The 23,892-nt window shown below is 38.3% G+C and overlaps 4 protein-coding genes across 6 annotated transcripts in view; 2 read left to right on the top strand and 2 right to left on the bottom strand.

Moving 5' to 3' along the window:
• Positions 1–3,226, bottom strand: part of RB195_012335 (uncharacterized protein) — a gene marked incomplete at both ends in the record, with an annotated part of 36,228 nt that extends 33,002 nt beyond the window's left edge. For both annotated transcript variants that reach the window (XM_064194140.1, XM_064194139.1), the window contains one exon: positions 3,116–3,226. In XM_064194140.1, coding sequence (XP_064051722.1) covers positions 3,116–3,226 — 111 coding nt within the window. The remainder of the gene's footprint in view (positions 1–3,115) is intronic.
• A 12,318-nt stretch (positions 3,227–15,544) lies between these two features.
• On the bottom strand, positions 15,545–17,912 carry RB195_012334 (uncharacterized protein; the record flags this gene model as incomplete). Its single annotated transcript, XM_013438756.2, has 4 exons — positions 15,545–15,633; positions 16,439–16,496; positions 17,569–17,714; positions 17,792–17,912. The coding sequence occupies 4 exons, from the start codon at positions 17,910–17,912 to the stop codon at positions 15,545–15,547; spliced, it is 414 nt and encodes a 137-aa protein (XP_013294210.2).
• A 1,399-nt stretch (positions 17,913–19,311) lies between these two features.
• On the top strand, positions 19,312–20,643 carry RB195_012333 (uncharacterized protein; the record flags this gene model as incomplete). 2 transcript variants are annotated; one of them, XM_064194138.1, is made up of 3 exons in its annotated part: positions 19,312–19,363; positions 19,506–19,627; positions 20,569–20,643. In XM_064194138.1, the coding sequence occupies 3 exons, from the start codon at positions 19,312–19,314 to the stop codon at positions 20,641–20,643; spliced, it is 249 nt and encodes an 82-aa protein (XP_064051720.1). The 2 variants fall into 2 exon arrangements, with proteins under 2 accessions (XP_064051720.1, XP_064051721.1); XM_064194137.1 differs by having other exon boundaries at positions 20,558–20,608.
• A 1,713-nt stretch (positions 20,644–22,356) lies between these two features.
• On the top strand, positions 22,357–23,698 carry RB195_012332 (uncharacterized protein; the record flags this gene model as incomplete). Its single annotated transcript, XM_064194136.1, has 5 exons — positions 22,357–22,493; positions 22,592–22,691; positions 23,099–23,233; positions 23,307–23,497; positions 23,557–23,698. The coding sequence occupies 5 exons, from the start codon at positions 22,357–22,359 to the stop codon at positions 23,696–23,698; spliced, it is 705 nt and encodes a 234-aa protein (XP_064051719.1).
• Between the last annotated feature and the right edge of the window lie 194 nt (positions 23,699–23,892).

The raw sequence follows: 23,892 nt of genomic DNA, 5'->3' as shown, positions 1-23,892 counted from the left end.
AAACAAGAACGAAATTTTGGATCCAAAATAATAATTGATAAATAATTAATTAAGTAGTAATTGTAGTCCCCGAAAAAGAAAATCTCTTGCAGTTTTCCATACAATTTTTACGATTTTTTATCAAAAAAAAATCAAAGATTTACCCTTCTCAAGACAAAAAGAACTGATACAGGAGAGGTTCTCTAACTGAATAACAATGAGATTATGGAGAAAAGGGTGATTCCGTCCAATTCTTCCTAATTCCCGTAAAAAGACGGCCCGGAAGATGCGACGCCTGCGTAAAGCTGACGCGCTCCAATCGAACTCCTAGTAGAAACTAGCGCGCCGGACCCCCCGAAGCCGTATCTTCCGAGGCCGTTTTTTTTAGTGCGCTTAGGAAGAAATGGACGGAATCACCCCCTCTCCTTAATCAACGATCCCGTATACGAACACAGCACCTGAAATCCGTACCACCTCAGATTCGTGGAGTGATGGCCTTAATATTCAGAAGAGCCTAACTAATTTATTAGACCACCCTAGATTTCCCAAAGTGATGTCACGGATTCACTACAATCTGTTAAAAATTCAATAAGTTTTTCTGTCCAGGGAATTTCTACATGAAAATCTTATAAATTCTTTCCAAACGTCATAAAGTTCAGATATAATTTCTACGCCCAATAAATAATGTCGAGGATGAAAATGTATATATCGAGATCTTCTTTCAACGAAAGTATACGAAAGAAATGATTGAATAATCGTTTAAAATAATGGTTTAGAAAATAATAATAAAATAACTTTAAAAAATAATAATGAAATAAATTGGGAACAACTAATAATAAAATAATTTTAAAAAACAATGACGCAATAAATTAAGAATAACTAATAATAAAATAATTAAAAAAATAATAATAGAATAAATCAAGAATAGTAGGTTGATGGACCTTGTAATGTGGTTTCTGGTTCCCTAAGAATCAAAATTTGGCGCAAATACTTTCCTGTAATTTAATTTAAGTCGATTTCAGCGATGTTCACCATGTGCAAAAGTCAAAAATTATAGAATTATTGAAATTTCCCTCCGTTTTGCTTCGAGACTCTCCGATACACTATGATCAACTGCAGCAAATCATGCACATTAAGTTTTTCCCCAATATCCTCATCTTATTTTATGGATCATTCCAGAAAATCCGCTCACAACAATAATCAAATCAAATCTGCGCAGCAACACATAAATATATTACACATTTGGATTGCCTTCAAGCACGACTACCGATCCTGCCTTAACGCTGGTAGAACTCAATAATAGAGTAGAGTAGCATGAAAGTAATACGTATTGATTTTTTTCTCTATCAAGTTGTTTTTATGAAGTTAGAATAGCAAAACAGCAATGGAGCAATTATATTAGCGGCAAAACAAAAGCTTCAGGATGAAATATGAAACGATACCGAGACACGACGGCGCCGGCAACTAGAAATTATTTTTCCCAGCCGAATCTGTTGTTTATCTCAACATACAGAATACAAAATTCACGTTTTGCAGATCCGTTCTGCAATTGCGGACATTGGAAGTTCCACTATAAACCTAGAACTTTAACGAATGTCACTGTAACGACTATAAGAGCTTGGGCCGTAGGGCACTTATATTACCAAAATAACGTGTAAAAAAAGCTAGGCGAAAATTCTGGAATTTTCAGAAATATGTCGTGAGCACAACGCAAAATACTGCATGGAACAATCCTAAACGATTGGCCTAAAATTCAAAAACTCGCGAAAAAAAAACGCGGTACTCGCGTAAATGCGCGAGATATCGTCCGGGACCAGTTTTCGCGACGGACGATCAATCCTTTTCTCAACTGATTCATGTCCTTTATCATTACAGTTAGCTTCTCTTTCCCAACATGAACTGTATCTTCAAACTGTAATGGCACAAATTTTACAATATCTTCACAAAATATTTGATATTTAATTTATTAATACTTATTTTAACTTTGTTTTTTACTTATATTTTTATTTTTTATTTCTACTTATCTTCTAATTTATTAATACTTATTTTAATTCTTCCTCTAAATTTTCCTTCTTTTTCTTTTTCTTCTTTTTCAATTCTTTCAAATTACTAAGACTAATACTTACTTTCTCGGTTTCCTATTACTAATTATTTATTTATTATTATTTACTAAAACATTCCATATTGAAATTCAATTTTATTATTTATTAGAATTTAATTTTCGATTTTTTCAACATGTAGTGCTATAAGTATGTATAAAGTAAATAAATATACACTTAGAAAAATGCACCAAAAAGTAGATTCCAGTGTGTGTTTATGACCAGGAAAGTTGATAACTCTGCTCATAACTTATGAAGTCGGTATTCTTTTCGTCTAGGGGACTTTTCTCTTTATTTTCTATTCTTTACCTTGGAATTTTCTCTGTTTTTTTTTGAGAAGAAAAATTCGCTTGACTCTCAAAAGCTTCATGTAGCCTCGAATTTCCGCCGCAGATACATTAACTCCTACGATTTCATGCTCTTGTGTGGTACTTAATTCCTTATCGAACCATATTCTGTTAATAAAAAAGACTTCTAGGATATTATTAAGACAATTTCGAGAAAATGGAATTATAAAAAAAAAGTATGGTATATTATAAATTTATGAGTTCAAGATTACATTTTGTATGAGTGAAGTTCTTCTCCTCTCCTTTTTGAACGAGTTGAACTTTTCAATATATTTTTTTAAAAAAATACTTCAAGTCACGTTTAAACGATGAATATGAGATATTTTGAAGAGAAAAAAGACAATACGAAAAAAAAACATAAAGTAGAAGTAAAAACTACCATATATTATGGCAGCTTTGTCTACGGTGAGCTTATTTCGCATTTCACAGGAGTTCTGAAGAAAAATTTCCAAAAAAAAATTAAAAATCGAAGTAGCGATACCAGTGCTTTATACGTGCTTTTTTTCAATTAGAATAATTAATAAAACATTGAAAATCACTCCAAGACCGAAAAAAAAACATCTGTTGGAAGCCAGGAACAACTTAATTTGCTCACTCCATCCGTGCAATCTCATTATGTGCAAGTCCGTAATCACGGAAATTCAACAAACCATGACAACGTCGTTATTTTTGTAAGTTACGGTAACTTACAGGTGGATGTTCTGCGATCGCATATTGGAGCAGCAAAGAAATAGAAATAATGAAAATTTTAATAATAGGAAGCATAATATGTGGCGATAGCAGCAGCCGCTGTTCTCGCATCGGGTTCTGCCGAAGTATGGGCGGAGCAGGAGGGAGCGGGTGGGAGGGGTGTGACCGAAGTCGAGTTCGAGTAACTCTCCCCCTCCCCCTCTCTCGCTCTCTCTGGGGGATGGTTCGGTAGTAGTTGTAGTTGTTGCTGATGTTGTTGTTTATGCTGATGATAGCCGCTTGAACGAGAGAATCCGAATAGAACATGGATTTCTCGAAAATGGTCTCCCGACAAAATAGATGATCGCATCGGGAACAACGGGGCGGAGGAAGCAACGGAGGCCCCCCAGGGAAAAGAGAGCAATGACTCTGCTAAATGCTGAATTGGTAGCATTTATAAAGTTTTTCTGGAGAATTCAGGGATTATAAATTTGTTTAAGTGCTCATTTTCCCTAATATTTTAGGAATACTCTGTGTACAACTTTCAATAAACCTCAGCATCATGATTTTTTAGTATTTGCTTCCTTAAATTGAGCCGGACACGGAAATTCCTAAAATTCTTTATTATTTATTATAATTTTCGGCAAAATCGCCTTCTGTTAGGAATGCTTATCTCAATTCCTTAAAAACCAGCAAAAGTGGATTGGTGGCCGCTACAAAAAATACTCTCATATTTACATTCCAGATCTACTTTAGACGAAAAAAATTTTTTTTAAACCCAACAAGTACTGCAAAGCTTTTCATGATGCATTTTTAAAAAAAAACGAAAAAAAAGGCATGGCGTCACCCAAAAATCCTTCTGACCCCCTTCAGAGTTTCCTAGGATTCGAGTGCCTGCCGAATGAGAAACACTATTAGCACAATCCACATGACGATAACGGTAAACATAGAAAATTACTGTTAAGGTGATGTATTCTGTCACTTTCGAGCCGTCGACGAGTTCACATCACTACATATGTCTCACAACTCGTAAACATCCACACATAAACACATGAAGTGAAATACGATAGTTCCCTGGAAGTTCGTACAGCAAATTACTCAAAGTTGTGTTCTTCGACAATCCGAACAAATTTTAACGAAGGACTTTTTGCGAGAAGTTAAATCTGATCAATCACATCCTACCTCGACCAAATCCACAGTTATCTACTTGAGTGGTTTCATCGTAGATAGAACTCCCTACCCTTCAATACTTATAACCCCAAGGAAAAGATCCAGATACCGCAACATCAACACAATACTATTATATGAATGGCTACAGTAGCCTTTGGCTGCATTTCATACTATATAAGTGGCCGCAGTAGTCTGCGTCTGCCTTACGCATTATCTTGATCGTTACGGTAACTTTCATCTCTCTAGTACAGTATTAGCGTATTGCCGGCGGCTACATACCTCAGCGATTCTTGCCGTCTTCACAAAAACGCTTTGTGAAATGAAACAGTACGTTACACTCAAAGTGGACATTTTTCATCGTTAATTTAATGATACAGTACACCGGCACCGTCATCGACACCTTCGTACGTAACCTGATTCCAGCGCGGCAGCAATACAGTACACACGATAGTACAATACAGTACGATAACATCAGCTACTCTCGTGGATAGCTGTTCCGTAAATGGCGTTGGTCTTGCAACGATCCCTTCTATTTATTCCATCTATTTTTTTTCTATTTTTTCTATTTTTTCCATATATTATTTTTTTTTTCTTTTTCTTTTCTTCTATCTATTTTGGGAACAAGGTGATCGCAACGGTCACAATGAATGGCGAAGCTCGAGACGATGTCGAAAAGTCCCACGACAATTTATGCCGCCCTTGCTGCTGGATCTCGTTATTTCCCCGTTAGTTATAAATTCATTACCGTATTCACATACGGTTACTGGAACACTGGAACCAACTGCTGATCCAGCATCGACCTCTGCTTGCCATATGATATTATAACATTGACTACGGTATCCATAAATTGGCCATCTGTCAAGAGCTTTAGCATTTCCTGCAAACACCGATTGTAAACAGCAGCGCATGTTGAAAAATAAGTAAAGGCCACGACTGACTCTGCTTAGATCCGGGCGCTACCATTATTTACATGGAAGATCTGCTAGTTTACTAAAAGTTCCTCCAACAAGGAAAATATTTCATCTCATAAACATTTTATTGAAACAACCGGCTAATAACAAAAATAAGGCCAAGATTCGACATGGTTGATTTTTTTTTTGTGATGAAAGGAAAAATATGAGGCGCTGGAAGCTGAAGGACATCATCAATTGATTATGTTCACCTCCTCATTCCTCGGTAGCATTAAAGGCATCAGCCCACGAATCTGAGGTGGTGCAGATTTCAGGTGGAGTATTCTTATAAGGTGATAGTAGATTATGGAGAGGAGGGTGATTCTGTCTATTTTTTCCTAATTGCCGTAAAAAAAACGGCCCGGAAGATACGGCGCGTGCACAAGGCTGGCGCGCTCCAATCGAATTCGTTGTAGAAAATAGTGTGCCAGAACGCCTGAAGCCGTATCTTCCGGGCCGTTTTTTATGGCAATTAGGAGGAAATGGACGGAATCACCCCTCTCTCCATAGTCTCCTATCCCGTATACGAATACTCCAACTGAAATCCGTACCACCTCAGATTCGTGGAGTGGAGGATTTAAAAGCCTAGTAGATCAGAACCGCAAGGCACACACCGTTCCACCTTAGTTTGTACCAGCCTAGCTACTGGATATATACGTTAAAATTTATTGGATCTAAGTTTAGCGTAAACAACATCTACAGTGTTACAACGATTCTGGTGACTGCAGCTGACCAGAAGATGTAATAAAGAAAACCTCATAAAGTATACATTTTGTTACACATTGAAGAATGGATGAAGTACCCACGTGAAGAATGAATGAGTCAACAAAAAAAAAGAGCAAAACAATAGGTCTCATAGTCGCTCGTGTAAAAATAATCTTAAAATATCCAGGACACACAGGATGGGTGTAATGCAGTCGATAGGAGGTTCCTTCTACAATATCCAACACAGTCAATGGTTTGAAACCGCTGTAGCGGCCAACAAACCCTTTCATCCCACCCAAATCCACAAAATGATTCCAGAGTCGTACGGGAGGATAAAAACACTGACCAGATACAGTCTGGACACAGCCGCGTGGAAGTCATTCCGTGAATTCGCGTAAACTTCCCTCAAACGATTCTCAGTTGAAGTCGAACGCATCCCAAAGGGATTGATCGATACCGTACACCTTATTCCTCTCGCCTTTCACTCGGCATACATCAAATAACACAGGGCAAATCTACACAGACATTTTTGAATACGCAGAGCTACGGGATCAGTCACGAACCATATTTTCTTCTTTTATTTTCCGGATTTCTATTTCATCTAGTTATGCCAGATTACGAAGACGGAAACATAAAGATGACCGTATTCGTAATCTCGCTGCAAAACGACGAAAAATACTTTTTGCTGTATCTTTTACCTCTACTAATATTCAGTCGATCTCCTGAAAATCCAAAAATCTTGGTTTCTTTGAGATATAATAAACAATTTTTGCGATAAATAAAAGAAGAGAATAACATTACATTCTAAAACTTTAATAATACTAAGGTTGTGCTTTCTTTGCTTTTCTTTTTAGCAAAGTCCTCTAAGCAGATAAAAATGATTCTCACTACACAATTACCTGGGTAAACAGAAAATTTTAGATTTTCTGTTCTATTTCATTTTGTTGAAGACCTATATGGAGCAATAAAGAACGGCTACAATCTGTTTTTTTTTTCAGAAATCCTTTTCGATTCACAATAAAATCAAAAAGAATAACTAATAATGAGATAAAACAAATAACAATAATAATAATAAATGTGTATTACCCAGGCGCCATTCCTCTCGCCAATAACATTTTTTTCTTAAGAAGCATGTAATTTTGGAAGTCATATGATTCTGAAAATGCAATTTCTGTCACATTTTATAGCGTTGTTCCATTGTAGCGAATCTCATAACGCTGCAAACTATGTAAAAATCCAATAGCAGCAATGTGTTAGGCTGCAATTCTGAGTCTTTTGCACTTGAGCTCAGCAAAAATATGAGCTCTCGGGAAATGTCCTGCCGGCAGCAAATCATGTAAAACGTTAATTTCTGCCTGAACACTTAATGTAATAGGTTCTCAAATTTCTTGCAAACACCATGAGGAGTCACTGCATCTAAGTTTCTGAAATTTTTGGAAGTTTTTGCAAGAAATACAAAAATATTTCACAAGCGCAACGGAAAAAAATTGCTAAGGGATGTCGTAATCCGGTGAAAATTCGACTCTTTATGTTTTTACTATCCTCTATGCCCTGTGTATTGTCAGCACTTTCATTCAGCCTCATAATGAAATGATATTCCGAAAAAAACACCTAGCGACGACGATTCTTCTCGTGTAATCCAATTTCATCTGAAATGGAATTTGTTCCCAGACGTTCAATTTCACTTTTTAAACGTGGACAATTCTTTTTTCAATTCCAATTTTCTAAATTTGATGTAATCGAGATCATTTCTTATTATCTCCAAGCCTTTGAGAGAGGCCGTAGTTCAGTGCTACAACACATTCACTGCTTAAAGGCATCACCCCACGAGGTAGTCTGAGGTAGTGCAGATTTCAAGTGCAGTATTCTTATAAGGGATAGTAGATTATGGAGATGAAGGTGATTCCGTCCATTTCTTCATAATTGCCGTAAAAAACGGCCCGGAAGATGCGGCGCCGTACAAGGCTGGCGCGCTCCAATCCAACTCCTTGTAGAAAGTAGCGCGCCGGAACGCTCGAAGCCGTATCTTCCGGGCCGTTTTTTACAGCAATAAGGAAGAAATGGACGGAATCACCCTCCTCTCCATAATCTACTATCCCCTATAAGAATACTCCACCTGAGACCTCAGATTCGTGGAGTGATGCTTTTAACGCAGTTGGAAGAATCACAAGAAAATAAAGATCTATTTTTATCGCAAACTTGTCCCCATTCCACTCCATTCTTTTCCATTCTTCAGTGATTTGAAAATGTTACACCACCTCCTCGTTCAAATGTTGTCTCGCAAATTTAATCGTTACTTCTATCTCGAAATTCAGCTCTTGCGATATATACGGTAGAAGACTCGGATGTGCGAGCAGTACCTTAGCGGACTACGTGAAATGCATCGGTTCAAATACGCAAAATTGCGGAACTCTTGACTTCTGAGTAAGAAGAGTAGACAAATTTATATTATTATATTATAGTAGATGGACAGTAGCCGCCAATTCCCACCCATAATCATTCCGCACGACATTTCATAGTATTTATTCATTTTTCCTAGTAATTTTTGCTACTCTCAGATTGAAAGAGGTAGACAAACCTTACTGAATAGGTACATCATTCTTCCACTACAACTTTGTAACATTGTTCGTCATAGATTGAATATTCTGCTCAAAATGGCCAACTTGTCCCTAACTAGAGGATGCGATAAGTGGGGATTGGTTTCATTATACCTACGAAAATAGAGAAGAAAAACTAAAGAGTCATACTCTCGGAGAAAATGGTTATCGTATTATGGATCACCATGCGCCGGCGAGAGAAATGATCTATATATTAAGTGCCGGAGCCACAGAAGCGCTGAATCATATGGAAAAATTTGCCAGGAAAATGGAAATAACTCACAAAGCCCAAAAACCAAAACCTGCGGAATAAATGACACACATCCAAATGAACAGACCGCGACAGAGTCAACTGCGACTAAGGAGACGGAAAAAACGTCCCCTTCACAAAATACCACCGTTTAGCTCTTCGAGGGCAAGTCAAATTTGGAAATAAGTAGAGAATTCGGATAGGATTTTATATTCAGCTCTTTCAAACCAAAGCGGTGATCTCAGTCATAACATTGACTTCACTATTGTTATGCTTCCATTTTTAATGGCGAGGCACGCAGTTTCCTAATCTTTAGATCAGGACCCCGAATTCTATATAACATATCTCCTTTGCGCACACATTTTCGGCTAAAAACGCTTGTATTCATGAAGTATCCTATCAAAATGACTGCCCCCGAAGCTTTATTCAAGATGAGCAAGATTTCCTGTTCTTGTGGTCCCACTTTGTAATCCTTGCTTATTGATAAACCAGTCTGAACGTCCGGGTAAAGCCGGACTTCAGACTTGTTTATCAATAAGCGAGGATTCGGATAAGAGGAGCAAGGATTCGGATGAGATTCGGCGTCACCCCATTTTACCGCTTTACGTCGCGCACCTGTGGGACCCGTCGCACCTCAGTTCATAGATTTGTGGCATCGGCACAGCAATCCGACGCCGCTGGACTCGTCCCGCCCCCTTTTTGGAATTTGGTTTCACACACAAACACGTGACGGACTAAGCCCGTTGTTATATGGCATGATCATGATCAAGATCATGAGATTACTAACACTAAACCACTATCTCTCCAGGGCACAAGTCCAATAGCAGTACCATTAGTGCAAGAAGAAGCTCATTTTTCCTTTGCTCCACTACACTATGTTTGTAGCTAGACAATGAATGGTGTGTTGGAAAGTCCCACAGGGAACATTACGAGTAAGCAACGAGAAAACTTGCTGTTATAAACAGCGGTTGTGTTGAATTTCCAGATCAATCATTTGCTGCATTGATGAGGAGCGAGAAATGCTGAAGAGGGAATATGAGAGGAGTGTGAAGAGATGCGAGTAATGAAGCGTGAAAGTACAACCCTCCTTGAATATTGGCATAGTGACCGCAATTTGTCGATTATCAGTGTGAACCAAGAGCCAGGATTGTTAAGTGTTTATTACGGTTAACGTTGTGACGACGTCGCCTTCGCCAGAGCTTCCGGGAAGTCAGATCATTTGTAACATATCCGCCCAAATGTTTCATTCAAAACAATGATATTTTCTGTAAGATGATGATAGCTTTTATAAAATAATAAAAGGATAGGATGGAAATGAATAGATTAGAATAGAATAGAATAGAATAGAATAGTATGAGAATGGACCAGAGTTTAGTGTAGGATTCTGTTTCACCTCCGCCCTTAGAAGGAATAAGGAATGGAAATTATCCCAAATAAGTACAGTACAGTAATGTAGAAATAGTAATAATAATTCAAACCTGAGGCTCATCAGTAAGGACGAGTGAATAGAATCAGGAATCAAGGTCGAGACACTGGACATTAACATCTTATCAAAATTCTTTAATTTCTATATTTTATATAGTTCAGGATATTTATGAACGACATGCTTATTATTGTTAGTTAAGCATTTGAAAATAGCCTGAATATTAATGTTTGTTGTATTTAAATATTCTCAAAAGCTTGAGCATAGTGTGTGGTCTGTCTACAAAGTCAGAATAAGAACTACAGTTTCTAGGTATTCGAAAAAAATTCGAATTTCAGTGTATATAATAGCGATTTTAAGAGTACTAAACATGAAACAATTACCGCAAGAAAATCTGGAAACAGAAAAATTAAATAAATGTTCTATTGTTTAGGGTACAAACGATTGATGTAACAATAAATATGTAAGCCTAAAAATTAACATTCGTTACTTGTACTGTTAGTTTTCTCCAATGTCAGAAACTAGGCAAGTGTCAGCTAGAATATTAGTAAGAATTTCTTCTTCAGTACTATATATTATCAGAAAATCATTGATATTAGGCAGGGCAGAAAGTCCTGTCACCATTTGTCTTTTTTTTTCTGCCTTAATTTTTTTGCTCAGCTTACAATAGAAATTAATCAATAATATAATCACTATTAATTAAACCAGTGTCCCACCTAATGGGCAGGTCAGCGATCCCTTTCTCCCAGAACTGGGGAGACTGGGAGTGGGAGAAGTCAGTGACAACCCGTTTAACTTCTTCGAACTTGGTGAAAGTTTTCTCAGCTAGAAAAGCCTTGAGGGGGCCGGAATAAGTGGTAGTCTGAGGGGGAAAGGACGGGAGAATAGAGAAAATGGGGCATCCTGTTCCAGCCTAACTCCTCCAGTTTTTCACGGGTCTCCGATAAACGGTAAATGTGCTCACAATACAGGTGGAAGTGTAAGGCTTACCTCAGTGTCGGAGGATTTATTTTTACCTCAGAAAGACATCAGCCGTGAATTGACCAGCGCACTCAAAACAGCAACCTTAAATAGGGAGTGTCAGCACGCTCCAACAACTCCAGGATTTCCTCCGTTATGAAGCCGCATTTAATGATCACCTAATCTCGTAGTGTAAAGTAGTGTCCAATAGTCTTTTTGCCGTCTAAGTGTTCTTCAACTTGAACACATAGCGGTTTAATAGTTTCTCCTATGTATTCACCACGGAATTCCTTTTTCACCCAATACCCTATCAATCATCAACCAGTGTTTTTTTTTTGCGTAAAAATAGTGACTGGCGAAAATTCATTTGATGGAAAGAATAACTCTAAAAAATTGTTGTTTTTGACCGACTCCTATTTAAAAGAAGAAATAGATATTAAATGTTCGTACCACCTCTTCTTCAAATGTCTCATAAGTTTCAGACATTGCAGAAAAATTCAGAAATGATTTCCGTTTATTCTGTATTACCACCTAATTTTATGGGAAATCAGGTAATTAGAAAACCTAATTACACTCCATAGACCCTGACCAAAACTTCCATTTTGATGCTAAGACCAATGGCTATCTTAATTATTGAGAGAGGCATTGTAATTTCACAAGAGGAGAGTTTTATTTTAAATTAATTCACTGATTGTTACATGTCAAATTGTTGGTCCTCATCTAAGGAGTGGAGCGAATGCAAAAATTATTGGCGCAACAATAACAGTGATCAACGAAAAAAAACGCTTATTGTGATCTAAACGAGTATTTTCACTTCGTATCGAGGGTTCTCACATGGTTCAGCAATTTTCGAATCTATCAGTACCCACTCGCTCGCTTTTTTCAGCTGAATCGCGCCGTTTCCCGGCTAATTCGATCTCCGCATAGAACTACACCCCTTTTTCAGCATTCAAAATGCGAATTCAATTCACGTTCGCTATGAACCTTCGCAGTGCGGGGAAAAAGTTCAGCATTAAAAGTAAAGCAAACAGTAACAAGGACATATATTCGAAACGAGTGGAAAATTAAAGGTGTAACATTTGAAAAAAACACCGAAGACTTTGACCTTCTGAAAAAACTACGTTATAGTTCAAAATTTGACAGATTGATAGAAAGGTGCTGAACACGTCCTCTGTAACTAATGAAAGATGTTTTTTTTTTCTAAACAAAAAAAAGGATTTATGATAATTCATCTTCTTTTCCCATTTGTGATTAGGGAGATCATTGATATGTATTTTTAAAAAACGAAATCAATGGTTAGTTGAATTAGATTAATCGAATTAAATTAATCAATTGGTGGTCTCTTCTATCCAAAAATCGTATGTGCCACAGTCTTCTACTCGCTTAGAATCTTATAACTCCCAGCTTGAAAAAAGAAAAAAGTGGCAACTCCTCAAAAAAAGACTGAAAAGATCTTTTTTGAGAACCACACGCAAACAAAAGTGAAAATATACTCTTCCTACCATAAACATCCAGAATTAACATCACGGATTCTCCCAACAAAGAAGAATATAAGTTTTTGACTTCTAAGCTACTGAAAACATAAGGCACCATCTAAAAATATCACCCTAGAAGGGAGTGAGGTGAACTTACTAATTAATGAAAGCTTAGGCCTCCTGTCATAACCTACTTTTATATTACTGGACATTTCCTATGTGAGGATAAACTTCTTGCAAATAGCTGGAAGGCTAATTACCTCTTCGGAAGTCAACAAGGTGTAATTCGAAGCAGAACAACAGGTTGGCGGCACTATCAAGAGCGGTATTTTGAAAAGCACCTAACATGTTTGAATGAAAGCCGGCACCATTTAAATTTAAAAAACGTAAACTCTAGAAACAGCTTAAATAAGATTGATCCCGAAGTAAAATAAAAAACGAAGAAGCGAAACAAACTGTGAGTTGCTAAATAGTGCAAAGAAAACTTCCGAAAAAAAAGCAAACAATTCACCTCAAATTTGACTATTTTGAATCATCTTTCTCTTCCAAATGTAACTTTTTTGAAGAAAAAGTGCGGCTGATCGGAAATCTATCATTCAAACAAACATATATCATAACCATGTATCCAGGAGAAGCACTCTAATCCACTAATATTTCATGAAATGATGTGCTGTCAACAGTAATCCCTTACTTACCGATGCCTTTGTTCTCTCTTTTTTTTTTCTCAGAAGTTCATTGAAAATTCCGGTTCGGTAGCATACAACGGTGTCAGGACTTCAATTAATATTATGAGTTCCTAAGAACGAAGTCAGAGGCAGAAGTCAACGGTCAGCCGGTGTTTACAAAGGGATTTCAAAATCCAACCGCCGCTTCATGTAATCGTTCCGGATTTTTTGATTTTTGGAACGAACCAGGATGCAATATGACACCCTTCTAACTACGTGCATCCGGTGTTTGCTGTTATCTTGGAAGCGTGCAAATATCCAGTGACGTTAAACCTGAACATGAGTAGTAGCATCGGTTAAGAAGAGCAGAAAGAGGACGAGTGTCATTTAAACTGCTAAAAAGGGGTTTCCCTTTTCGACAAATCATTCAAAAGTGTGTTACTTTGTTTAGATACTAACAAATAAATATTATTAGGTTCTCTATACGATGAAACATACGGGTTCAGCCGAATAAATAAAAAAAAAAGTAAGTTTAGCTATCAATCTATCAATCCGCTTGGGATACGCCGACGGTTTTAACTGCACTTCAGAGTCACTGAGGTTTTATGAACGCGTGTTGGCCCACACAATGACTTACGGGACCCAGCCAAAGTACCAAGTCAGTGTTTTCATCCTCCCAGACAAGTCTGATACCAATTTACCGACATCGGAGAGAAGCTGGTTTGCACTACGGCGGCTTCGAACCATCTATTCGATCGCGCGGTCTTAGTCGGACCTCTTAGCAGCTACACTACGACCGAATATATTGAAAATGGAATAATCTATCATTTTCCTTATCTTCCTATCACATAATCGTAATATGCATAAGCTAAAATTAGGTAATTTGATTCAAAAGGCCTTCTAATGGCAATAAAACAGTTAAATAAACCTTAATAAGCAATAATTAACAAGCGGTTAAACGAAGTCGTTAGCAAATTCTTAGTATGATATCACAAAAGGATTGAGAAACAAATCTCCAAAAGACTTACAAAGACCACTTCGAAAGAGCGATGCGTGAAAAAAGAGCTTCTATTACAGAATGTGCTGCATCCTGTTCACGAATATCTACACACTGATCCTCAACAACCTTGGTGGAGAAAGTATGACGTCCTGTCTCCCTTAATAAGCTGATGCAACTATCGGCGGCAGCCGTTTAACAAAAGAATTGAAAATAATATCTTCTTCTACAGCCGCTATCAAATGAGATTCTTACTGTTCATGCTCCTCACAAGGTTTGCAAGTATGCATAACTGGTAGACTCCAGAAGTGCAACATACAGGAATGGTTCCAGTCAATCGCTGCATTTCGTGTTTCCTTCATTCTATTTCAAGGATCGAAGAGCGAAACGTCGTTCCACAGGAACTCTTCTTTTCTGAATTGAACGGAACAATATATACACGTGGAGGATCGAAAATAACGCTTTAGAAAACAATTTCCGAAACTGTTTTCTCAATAACGAAAATTCATCAACTTTCTCCTCACTGAGAAACTGGTTGAAGCCATCGTATCACCAAATTGACGCAGTACGGAAACGTTATGGTAAATAGAATTCGTGTTGTACATTACGAGTATGAGCGTGGCTCCGCTCAATTTCCCCTAGTAGTCCTAAAAAGCGACGTGGGAACGGAGGTTTTTTTCCTACGAGGTACGTTAGAACTCCCCACTCTCTTACACACGCTCCTGTCACCTCAGCAACCTCCCTACTGCTTTTACTCGAATAGGATGGGGAGGAGATCTCATTGATTTTCGACCGCTCGCACCTAGATGAAGTGAGTACACAAGGGTGGCGCGTTACAACTTAACATAATCTACATCCTCAAACGCCATATTTTCCAAGAGGCTTACACGCTACGCCAATTTCGTGATACGCTGTCTTTAAGGTTGAACAGTCAGTACTCCTTATTTACCTCGTCAACCAGCAGCAGCGACAGACCAGGTAATTAAGGAATAAATACGAATAAGAATACCAAGTCCAGATACGTAATCAGTTACAGTATTTGCAAAAAGAAGTCATGGTCAGGAAAGGGACTGAAGCGGATATCTGGGAGAGCACTCAAGTACTATTTAAAATCCGTGATCGTACAACGAATTGTCCAAAACATTTATTTTTTCTCATACCGAAAAATATATCATATAATATTTATCTATCTATAATATATGTCATATAATAGATATGATCTTCTTATTTCTTGAGATGTATGCGATGGACATGCACCCTATTCTCTGCTTCCATCAATGTTTTCCATTTCAGACTCTGTGCTATTAGACCCAATTGCGGGGGTGAAGTTTTTGTCGCAAGACGATCCTGCAATTTGAACTCCTTGTAACTGAATGTGAAACCAATTCGCGCCATCAGATCACTATCTGCTAAGCTAATAACCACAAAAGTGCAGAATTTCTCAGATTTCCTAACATTGAGTTATTTAGCACATTACATAGATAGATGCTAGTGGGAGAGGTTTGTAGCAAATTGCCCATTAATTGATACCCAACGAACGACGTGATTCGGAACTTCAAACGGGTTTGAAAGCAGTATAACTATAACGGGACACACACACCTATGGTTACCCTTAGATACGCTTGATCAGACAACCCTCGCAGACTTCCAGCGGCGCTGGTAAAACAGAAGCGCGCATGCAACTGATGAATATTGATCTGAGGGCAGTGGCCTGGCTACAAATGTAAAAGGACAAGGCACCTCATTGCTGCTGAGTCGCTGCCGCGGATAATCCAAAACTATAAATTGCTTGATGACAGGAAATGAAACGAAGACTATCGTGCCCCATCCGCCTAATGGTTCGCCTCCGATCAAACTGGTCGCACAGACCCTGGCAGCAAGTTGTTGACCCCGCCTATGGTGTGAGAAAAGAGTCTTGTCTGTTGGCGAGCTTTTTCAGCTGTCGCAGCTTAAGAATGTCATCGTCAGCCGAGACCTTGAGGATTTAACAGTGTATTGTATATGTGACTTTGTCTTTCTTCTTTTTCTGATATTTCTTCTGTAGTATCAGCGAACTCTACTATAAAATTAATAAGGCGCTCCAAGTAATTCAAATTGACTCTTAGAGAACAAATGAGACGTCCGTTCAAGAGGAAAAAAAACAGTAACTAACCATTTTTCGGGTCATCACTGGATGGACACGATGGAGTCGGACAGGAATTGAAGGTACACTGAAAAATGTAAGATTTACGTCTAAAAAAATCTACCACTGATCTCAAAAATTCATTGGTTCACGAAATATTTAGGCACGGTCATGAAAAACAAAGTAATATCGACTAACAATTTGAAAACAATTGAAAGTAACGTTGTAATGACATGCATGAGTACATCAGACTGCAATAATAGTCATCTTAACCTATTCAAAAGTGATTTCTACTCTGGTGCAGCTTCAGATTCGTGACAACATGATCTGATGATGAAGTTCCCCTCTCTTATCACCAGCTTTCTAATCAAATTGACCTGCGCCCCACATAATGTCTTCGAATTCAGCTTCAGCATAAAAGCACATGAAAGAACCACTGCGACCGTCTCAGACAATTAACGGAGGAGCGCAACGTAATGCTAGATAGAAAGGGGATATTCATTGACGGTGCTCCATAGCAACGCTACACAACATATACAAAAAAGCGAAGAGCAACATTTGAACCAACCGGTTTTTTTTTCAGCTGGACAAAAGAAAATGTCAACGAATTGTCCTTAAAGGCTTAGCACAGCTTGATTTATTTTCGATACAGATGATTCATACGTGAATGAGCTATGGTTTCACATCAATTTGGTCGCATATCCGAACATTTCACAATAAACTGCCGATAGAAATAGAGAATGATATCGAATATGTCCAAAATGCTACTAGTGAAAATATTTACCAGAAGGGTACAATTGGATAAGCTGCATAAAATTTGTCTTGAAACAGAACGAAACCTACTGGAAAAAGTGAACAGTACAGTAAATTGGATTTAAAAGCGATGTATAGTTGGATTAAAACGAAATGAAGCACGGTGCAGTGCCGTAAGGGCTGCGTTCGAAGCGGCGGCGGTGAACGTAACGGTTAGGATCGACATGGGACCATCGCGAACTGCAGCGACAAGTGGTGCTAGCAAGGGTCCCGCCTCGATCCTAACCGCACTGCTTCGGGCACAGCGCGTACGCAACTGCACCGTGTTTCATGTCGTTTTAACTCGACTATAAATGATCCTGATACATCGATTTATGGGAATACTGATTAATAGAAAGGAATCTTACCGCAGCATTAGTTTCAGCTAATTTTTCCGTAGCGTAGAGTTCACTTCCATCATCTCTAAACAAATGCCCAAGTTTCACGTTTGTACAAAACACATCGATTTCGGCGGCTTGATCAACGGAAAGGAGACCCGCTTGAGACCTTTTCACTAAATAAAAAGAATTAGAAAAATAATGAATATAACGAAGCCCTTGCGAAGAAAATACGGTCGAAATAAACACCTACTGAGCTCTTCGAGAATAAGTGTAAACTGATCTAAGCGATCAGAGTGCTCCTCGTCAAGATATAAGATACGGCTAGCAATAGTGTTCCCAACAAAAAACAGCTCCCAGAAATTAGCTTCCATTATTTTCACAGAACTGAAGTGTTGTAATATTATAATGCAGTACTAAGTATGAATACGAAAAGTGACTACAAAACCAGGAATGTCCGTCACGTATTTAAAAAGAAGGATACATACACGTATATATTATTTTCTCGCCAAAAATCCACTTTCACGAATCGCACTTTTTTAATGTTAATTATTGGAACGAATTGAAAATTCCGTATCACTTCAAAAATGATATGCCCATAAACAACAACAACATAAATAAGATTTTAAAAAACGATGTAAAAATGTGTCAGTACACAAACTCTTTCATAATGATCTGAACATTAAAAAATATCCAGAATAATCACGAACATGAATGAAGTAGCGAAAGGAAAGAGAAGAAGGTTCCAAATAGTTCTACAGTATTCCTAGAATGATGCACCTTCTAAACCAATTCGTAGTTTGATTGTATGTACGCTGATTTGTATGGAAATAGCATATCCGAAACTTAGCTTGTCGTCGGATTTTTTTTCCTCTACGATTTTTTTCTAGGAGAAGTCTACGAAATCTTCGACGACTCTACTTGATCCAACCGTCAATTTTTTCCCACCACATACTTTGGACTTTATCTGAATTTAATAACGATGTTGTTCCGAAAGATGAGGATCAAAGAAAGAGACAAAAACAAGGATAAGAATTCTAGATCTATTTACCCAACGATTTCTTACAGAAACGAAATCTGGTCTCTGAAACTTTCGCTACAAATTCACCATATTCTATTGCATCCACCTGATATGACAACCGCTGCTTTGTATAGTTTTGCCAAGAACCCCGAATGCTAACCAAAAAGAGTTTGGAGGTCGAACATTAGTAAAAAAAAAATCCAGAAAATGAAGTCGTGAAACCAACGACTGGCGGCAATTTTGAAATTCGTGAAAGCATGATTTTGGCGCGAAAACTCGGGAGGTCAAATATGTCACCCGCACTATAATTGGGTCAAAACAACATGAAGCACGGACCGTTGCGTAAGCGGCCGCGCTCGGAAGCGGTGGAGACAGCGGTTGGAATCGAGGTGGGACCATGGCGAACTGCAGATTTGGTAGGTGGCAGCGAGGATCCTTACACGATCCCAACTGCTACGCTCCACCGCTCCGCTTCGAGCGTAACCGCTTGCGCAAATATCCGTGCTTCATGTCGTTTTGATCCAACTATAGATTAGAGTGATCACAACGGATGACCATTTACTGTATTCGTACTGTACGGTAGAAGTTGCATGATAGAGTTTTTCTATTATAAATTCCCTTTTGTCTCTAAATACAGTTTAGCTCATATCCTATTTGTTCCCTTAGTACTGTAAAAGTGGAACTCCATAGGACAGTAGGGTTGTTGTGAACTCCGCCGCCGTACTAACAAGGCACATATTGATCCGTTAAGAATGCAACAAATTCCTCCTGATTCAAGAATGCGAGAGGAAACCAATTTTATCGGTTAGCTTCTGTTTCAGATGCATGACACAGCGGAAAGTAAAGGAAACTTCTCTATATTTCCACAAATTTTGGGTCTTTTGTTTACCATCGCTTTGTTCACTCAAATATTTCCGTTTTTTTCCCTTTAGTCTCTTTTTTACAGGCTTTACATGCGCCATTTTTGATCTGCATTATACTCCTTGCTATTTTGGGTCCCATCCAATACAAAAGGATGAAAATGACCGGAATGAAGAAGCACAACAGCTACAAATTTCGGAAATTCTTGTAAGTTGTTTAAGTCGAAATGATTTAAGATCAGTCATATTGATTAAACTTAAATAAAAATTAAACTTTCACCCTTTAGTTACCATACTTTTGTCTCTTTTGTCAATAGCGGCATCCTATACGACTTGATTTTCACACACGCTTCGCACACACAATCAACCACCACCGTATTTTCTTTACTTTTCAAATAACGATGAAGAAAGAAGGGGGACGATGTGAATATTAGCAGCACAGTATCATACCAGACTACTATCACAGCAATTAAGATGAGAGAAAGGTCACAACGTGGGACCTTCTCGTCCAGGGCGTTATATGCCTCAGGGGATCAATCCACATCACAACCTATCTTATTGTCTATCTAGAAGCGAAACGACCCTCTCTTTCAACTTTACCCTCTATCCCTTTTCCTAGTGAAGTTTTAGTGGATCTAGCGTGGATAATATGGATCCTCTAAGACCAGTGCTTAAAGTAAACTTATAAAAAAAAGGTGAAGGCTAAGAACTAAAAGAGAAAGATTGCTTCGTTTCTTCCCAAGCGATCGATTTCTAGATCAGTCTTTCCTGAGCTCAAACTCTGCGGTTCCGACGTCAATAGCTTAAGACCGCACCTTGGTACCTTTAGATCGTACCTTAGGAGTTTTTGCGCACTCCAGAGGAAGATTGGCCCCTCTCTTCTCCGAAGAGGGATCATCTGAGCCCATCCAGTCAAACAACGGGACTAAGCTAGCTTTGTCCATCGTCAAAACACACCTAAATACTCTTGATATCGCTTCCTTCAGCAGCTCACTCAACTGTTAAATCAGGTGTTTCGTCCGTAATACACATTCACCATTTTACTGTTTCTATGAAGAATTTTGCGAACTTTATACGACTTTTTTCTTTTTTGTGCGTAAGCGTATAAGAATTACGAGTGTGTTGACGTCAATCGCAGATCGTGGCAAGGTCTTCCCGATGCCTACTTCGGCCATGCAGTCTTCATTGATGGACGTAGATAGAAGCACATCTTCGCCTTTCTAATTCTCGTGAAAGATTTCGAATGTACATATGTGTGTAAATGAATGTTTGTCGGTGTTTTTTTATTCATTCAAATTCATCGTTTCCTTCAATTTTTTCTAGTAAGAGTGATTAGTGATCGTTTTGATTCAATTACTACGTTTGGTGACCGAAAATCATTGAATATCATATTGTCCGGTAATTCAAACGTTCTCTTTTCTTGAAACCTCGACATACTTCTGCCTATATTTTCCCATTGCGTACCTGTGAGGTTTTTAGTAACTTATGCATTCATTTAATAGCTTTTTTTATTAGTTTTTATTAATTAATTTATTTAAGTATATCCAAATTTCAGTAATTTAGTCCTCTGAAGGCGGCGAGAAAGACGAAACGTCAGGCAAATAAAAGATTGCATCTAAAAGCATTGCAGCCACACTATTAGAAAATATTGTTCGGTGTTCCGACGAGGGCTTTTGATGAGGTTAACTATTAAATCCCCTTAAAAGACACCCTACACAGCTAGTACAGATAGTCGGTTCGTTTCGTGGTTTTCATGCTAGCAACCAGAAAAATCTTGCGTCATCGAAGTTAGATAAGCCTCCTTAAGCCGTCGCTAGTGGATGAGGGGAGCTTGTCGAGCACAAGTTTAGTGCTCGCGACGGTTTTTGTTCTATTCAGCTAGTTGCTCTCTACGCTGACGGTAGATCCATCAGTAAAATGATCTGCTATATGCTGACGACACCAAAATCTTAGTTATACCGACATACTTATCTTACATCTTATCTCATACGCTTAGTTATACCTACTACAGGATTTTCATTCATGTACGTTCGAAGCAGTGACGCTGAATGTGGCTAAAATCACGCTTATTGCGTTCTCTAAGTTGCTAACGTCTGATCCTGAAAAATATGGTTCACCCAAGGACTCCTTCACAAAAATGAGTCTATATTACATGAAATTCATTGGATTCTTATCATCCTAATTCATATTGATTTCTGTCCACCTCTAATCTTATCATTTTTATTTGCACAGTGCATTAATAAGTATCAATAATGACACTAATAATAGTTATTACATTCTTTCAACACAAAAGCAGTCAATAAGTCCTCTTTCTTGGAACTAAACGTCAAGCCGCAAATAAAGTTCCACCATACGTCTTTGATAAAACGGCAAATAATAAGCATAAAAGCTGTTTGGTCAAAATCACACGAATAAAGGCGAGAAATTGAGGTAAATGGGGCAAAACGAGGCCCTAGTCCTGTAAAGAATTCTCTAGGTGGTTTGTATTGACAATTTTTGGCCCCTAACAAAACAGGATGACGAAAACAGACTGTGCAATCAAGTTTGGTAGAAACGAAGTATTTCGGGCGCATTTCAGCCTTAAAATCACATAATGAGTATAATGTATTATGCTTGAGGTGTAGTGAATAGTTAATCAATAGCAATAAAAACAAACATCTTTCACATATATCGAATTTTTCCAATCGTCTAAGGGGTTATGGTTAAAAAGTCGAGAACTTCCCTACTCCCTGCTCCAACAATGAGGTTGTCTGGCCCAGTCAGGCGCGCCTCGACCGCTTCGCCCTTAAAGGTATTGTCAGGAGCAGATTTGGTCACCGGTACTCTCGTTCTACCACATGCTGCCTCGATATATTTGATCCAGATCATTTCGCAGATGATCTCCTTTATCCAATGAATGTTCATGTGTTCTTAAGGTTCTCAGGGTCTCGCTGACTGATGGGGAAAGAGGACGAATTAATAGAGAAGGCCAAGGTTTCTCTTATTGATGCAGTGAAGTTTGATAAAAATGACAAGCCAAACGATGCTCTACGATCCTACATGGACGGAATAGATTTGTTGGATCAAGCGGTCAAGTAAGAGTTAGTATTTCGCACATTTTTATTTGTTCGAACTTATGTTTTTCTAAGTGGAAGTTTTGTGGCTTCCTCGTGCATGCAGAGGTCTCATTTAGATCAATGTCTTTGGATGATGATCGGAGAAATCCGTTGTATAAGCAAATGGCAAAATATGTTGCTAGAGCAGAGCAATTAAAAGATGCCACAAAAGTTGAGGTAAGCTGCTACTTCTATTTCTATGTCTATTTTCCTGGATTTCCGTATATCTCTCTTCTCTATCTGATTCAGCATGAAGATCTCATTTTGTCATAGTCTATATTCCACAGCTTATGGTGGGGTCAAAACGACTTGGGGTTTGGTGCAACTGCGGTTCCGATCGAGGTGGGACCCTCCCTTCTAATCTGACCTAAGAGATGACCATTGGCACAAGCGTACCATTTCAAAAGGGGCTGCGTACGCAATTGCACCAGGTTGCCTTGAACCGACTATGCCACTTAGCAAACATTCAGTTTCGAAGATAGGTTAGGAATGCACCGCTCATCTAGAAAAAAAAAAGTGGAGGAATTTTTAAGGTGTACCTGAAGTACTTAACACGTTTTATATATCGCTGGCTGCATATCTAGGTTGGTTTTCTGGAGCAGCGAAAAATTACGGCAAACAGTACTGGTCATGGGTACGATAGGATTTTTGGAAAGTGTCTGGACGACCAAGTAACGGCTGTACATGTTCAAGATGCGTACATATGCGCTCATCATCAGGTAGTGATTTTAAAGTTATTTTTTTAAATGTTCGATTATTTTCAAGAAAACATTCGTTCGTTATCTTCTTCAGATACTTAATTTTGTGCGTTTTTGTGAACTCGTTGTAAGCAAAGCACCAAATCTCCGCTGCATCAATCTGCTTACCGGTGTGGAAGCGAGAAATAACCAAGGTGCTTTCGATGAGCTTGCTGGAAGTTTAGAGAAGGTCAACGTTGTCCTTAACGTGGATTACAGTTCTTCTCTTCATGACAGAGAAATACGGTATTTTTTTAATTCTAAACCTTCGAATTAACTAATCTTCGCGTTTGTTTTCACTATAGGTTCAACAATGGGTGGATTGTAAAGATTGGACGTGGATTAGACTATTTTAAAAATCCCGGCAAATACGTATTAGGCGCGTCAGATCTTAACTTCCGAACGTGCCATGAAACCACAGTGGATATACTAAGACAGAAGAAATGATGTATGTCGGTACTACATTTCCATTAATTGTAATTATTTGCGGCATGAAAAGTACAATAAACATTTTCTTGATTTGTCTCCAAATTAAACGTGGTTACAGCCACCCAACTACTCGTTTGCTGTTCATGTTCTTGTTTTATTTAGTCGCATCTTTGCGTCGTACATTTTCGTTTTCGTTGTAGTGGATCTAATTT

The sequence above is a fragment of the Necator americanus genome, chromosome III, assembly GCF_031761385.1.
Source record: "Necator americanus strain Aroian chromosome III, whole genome shotgun sequence".
NCBI classification, from domain to species: domain Eukaryota; kingdom Metazoa; phylum Nematoda; class Chromadorea; order Rhabditida; family Ancylostomatidae; genus Necator; species Necator americanus.
The sequence above is the reverse complement of the archived record's forward strand: the minus strand, read 5'-3'. Positions and strand labels throughout refer to the sequence as shown.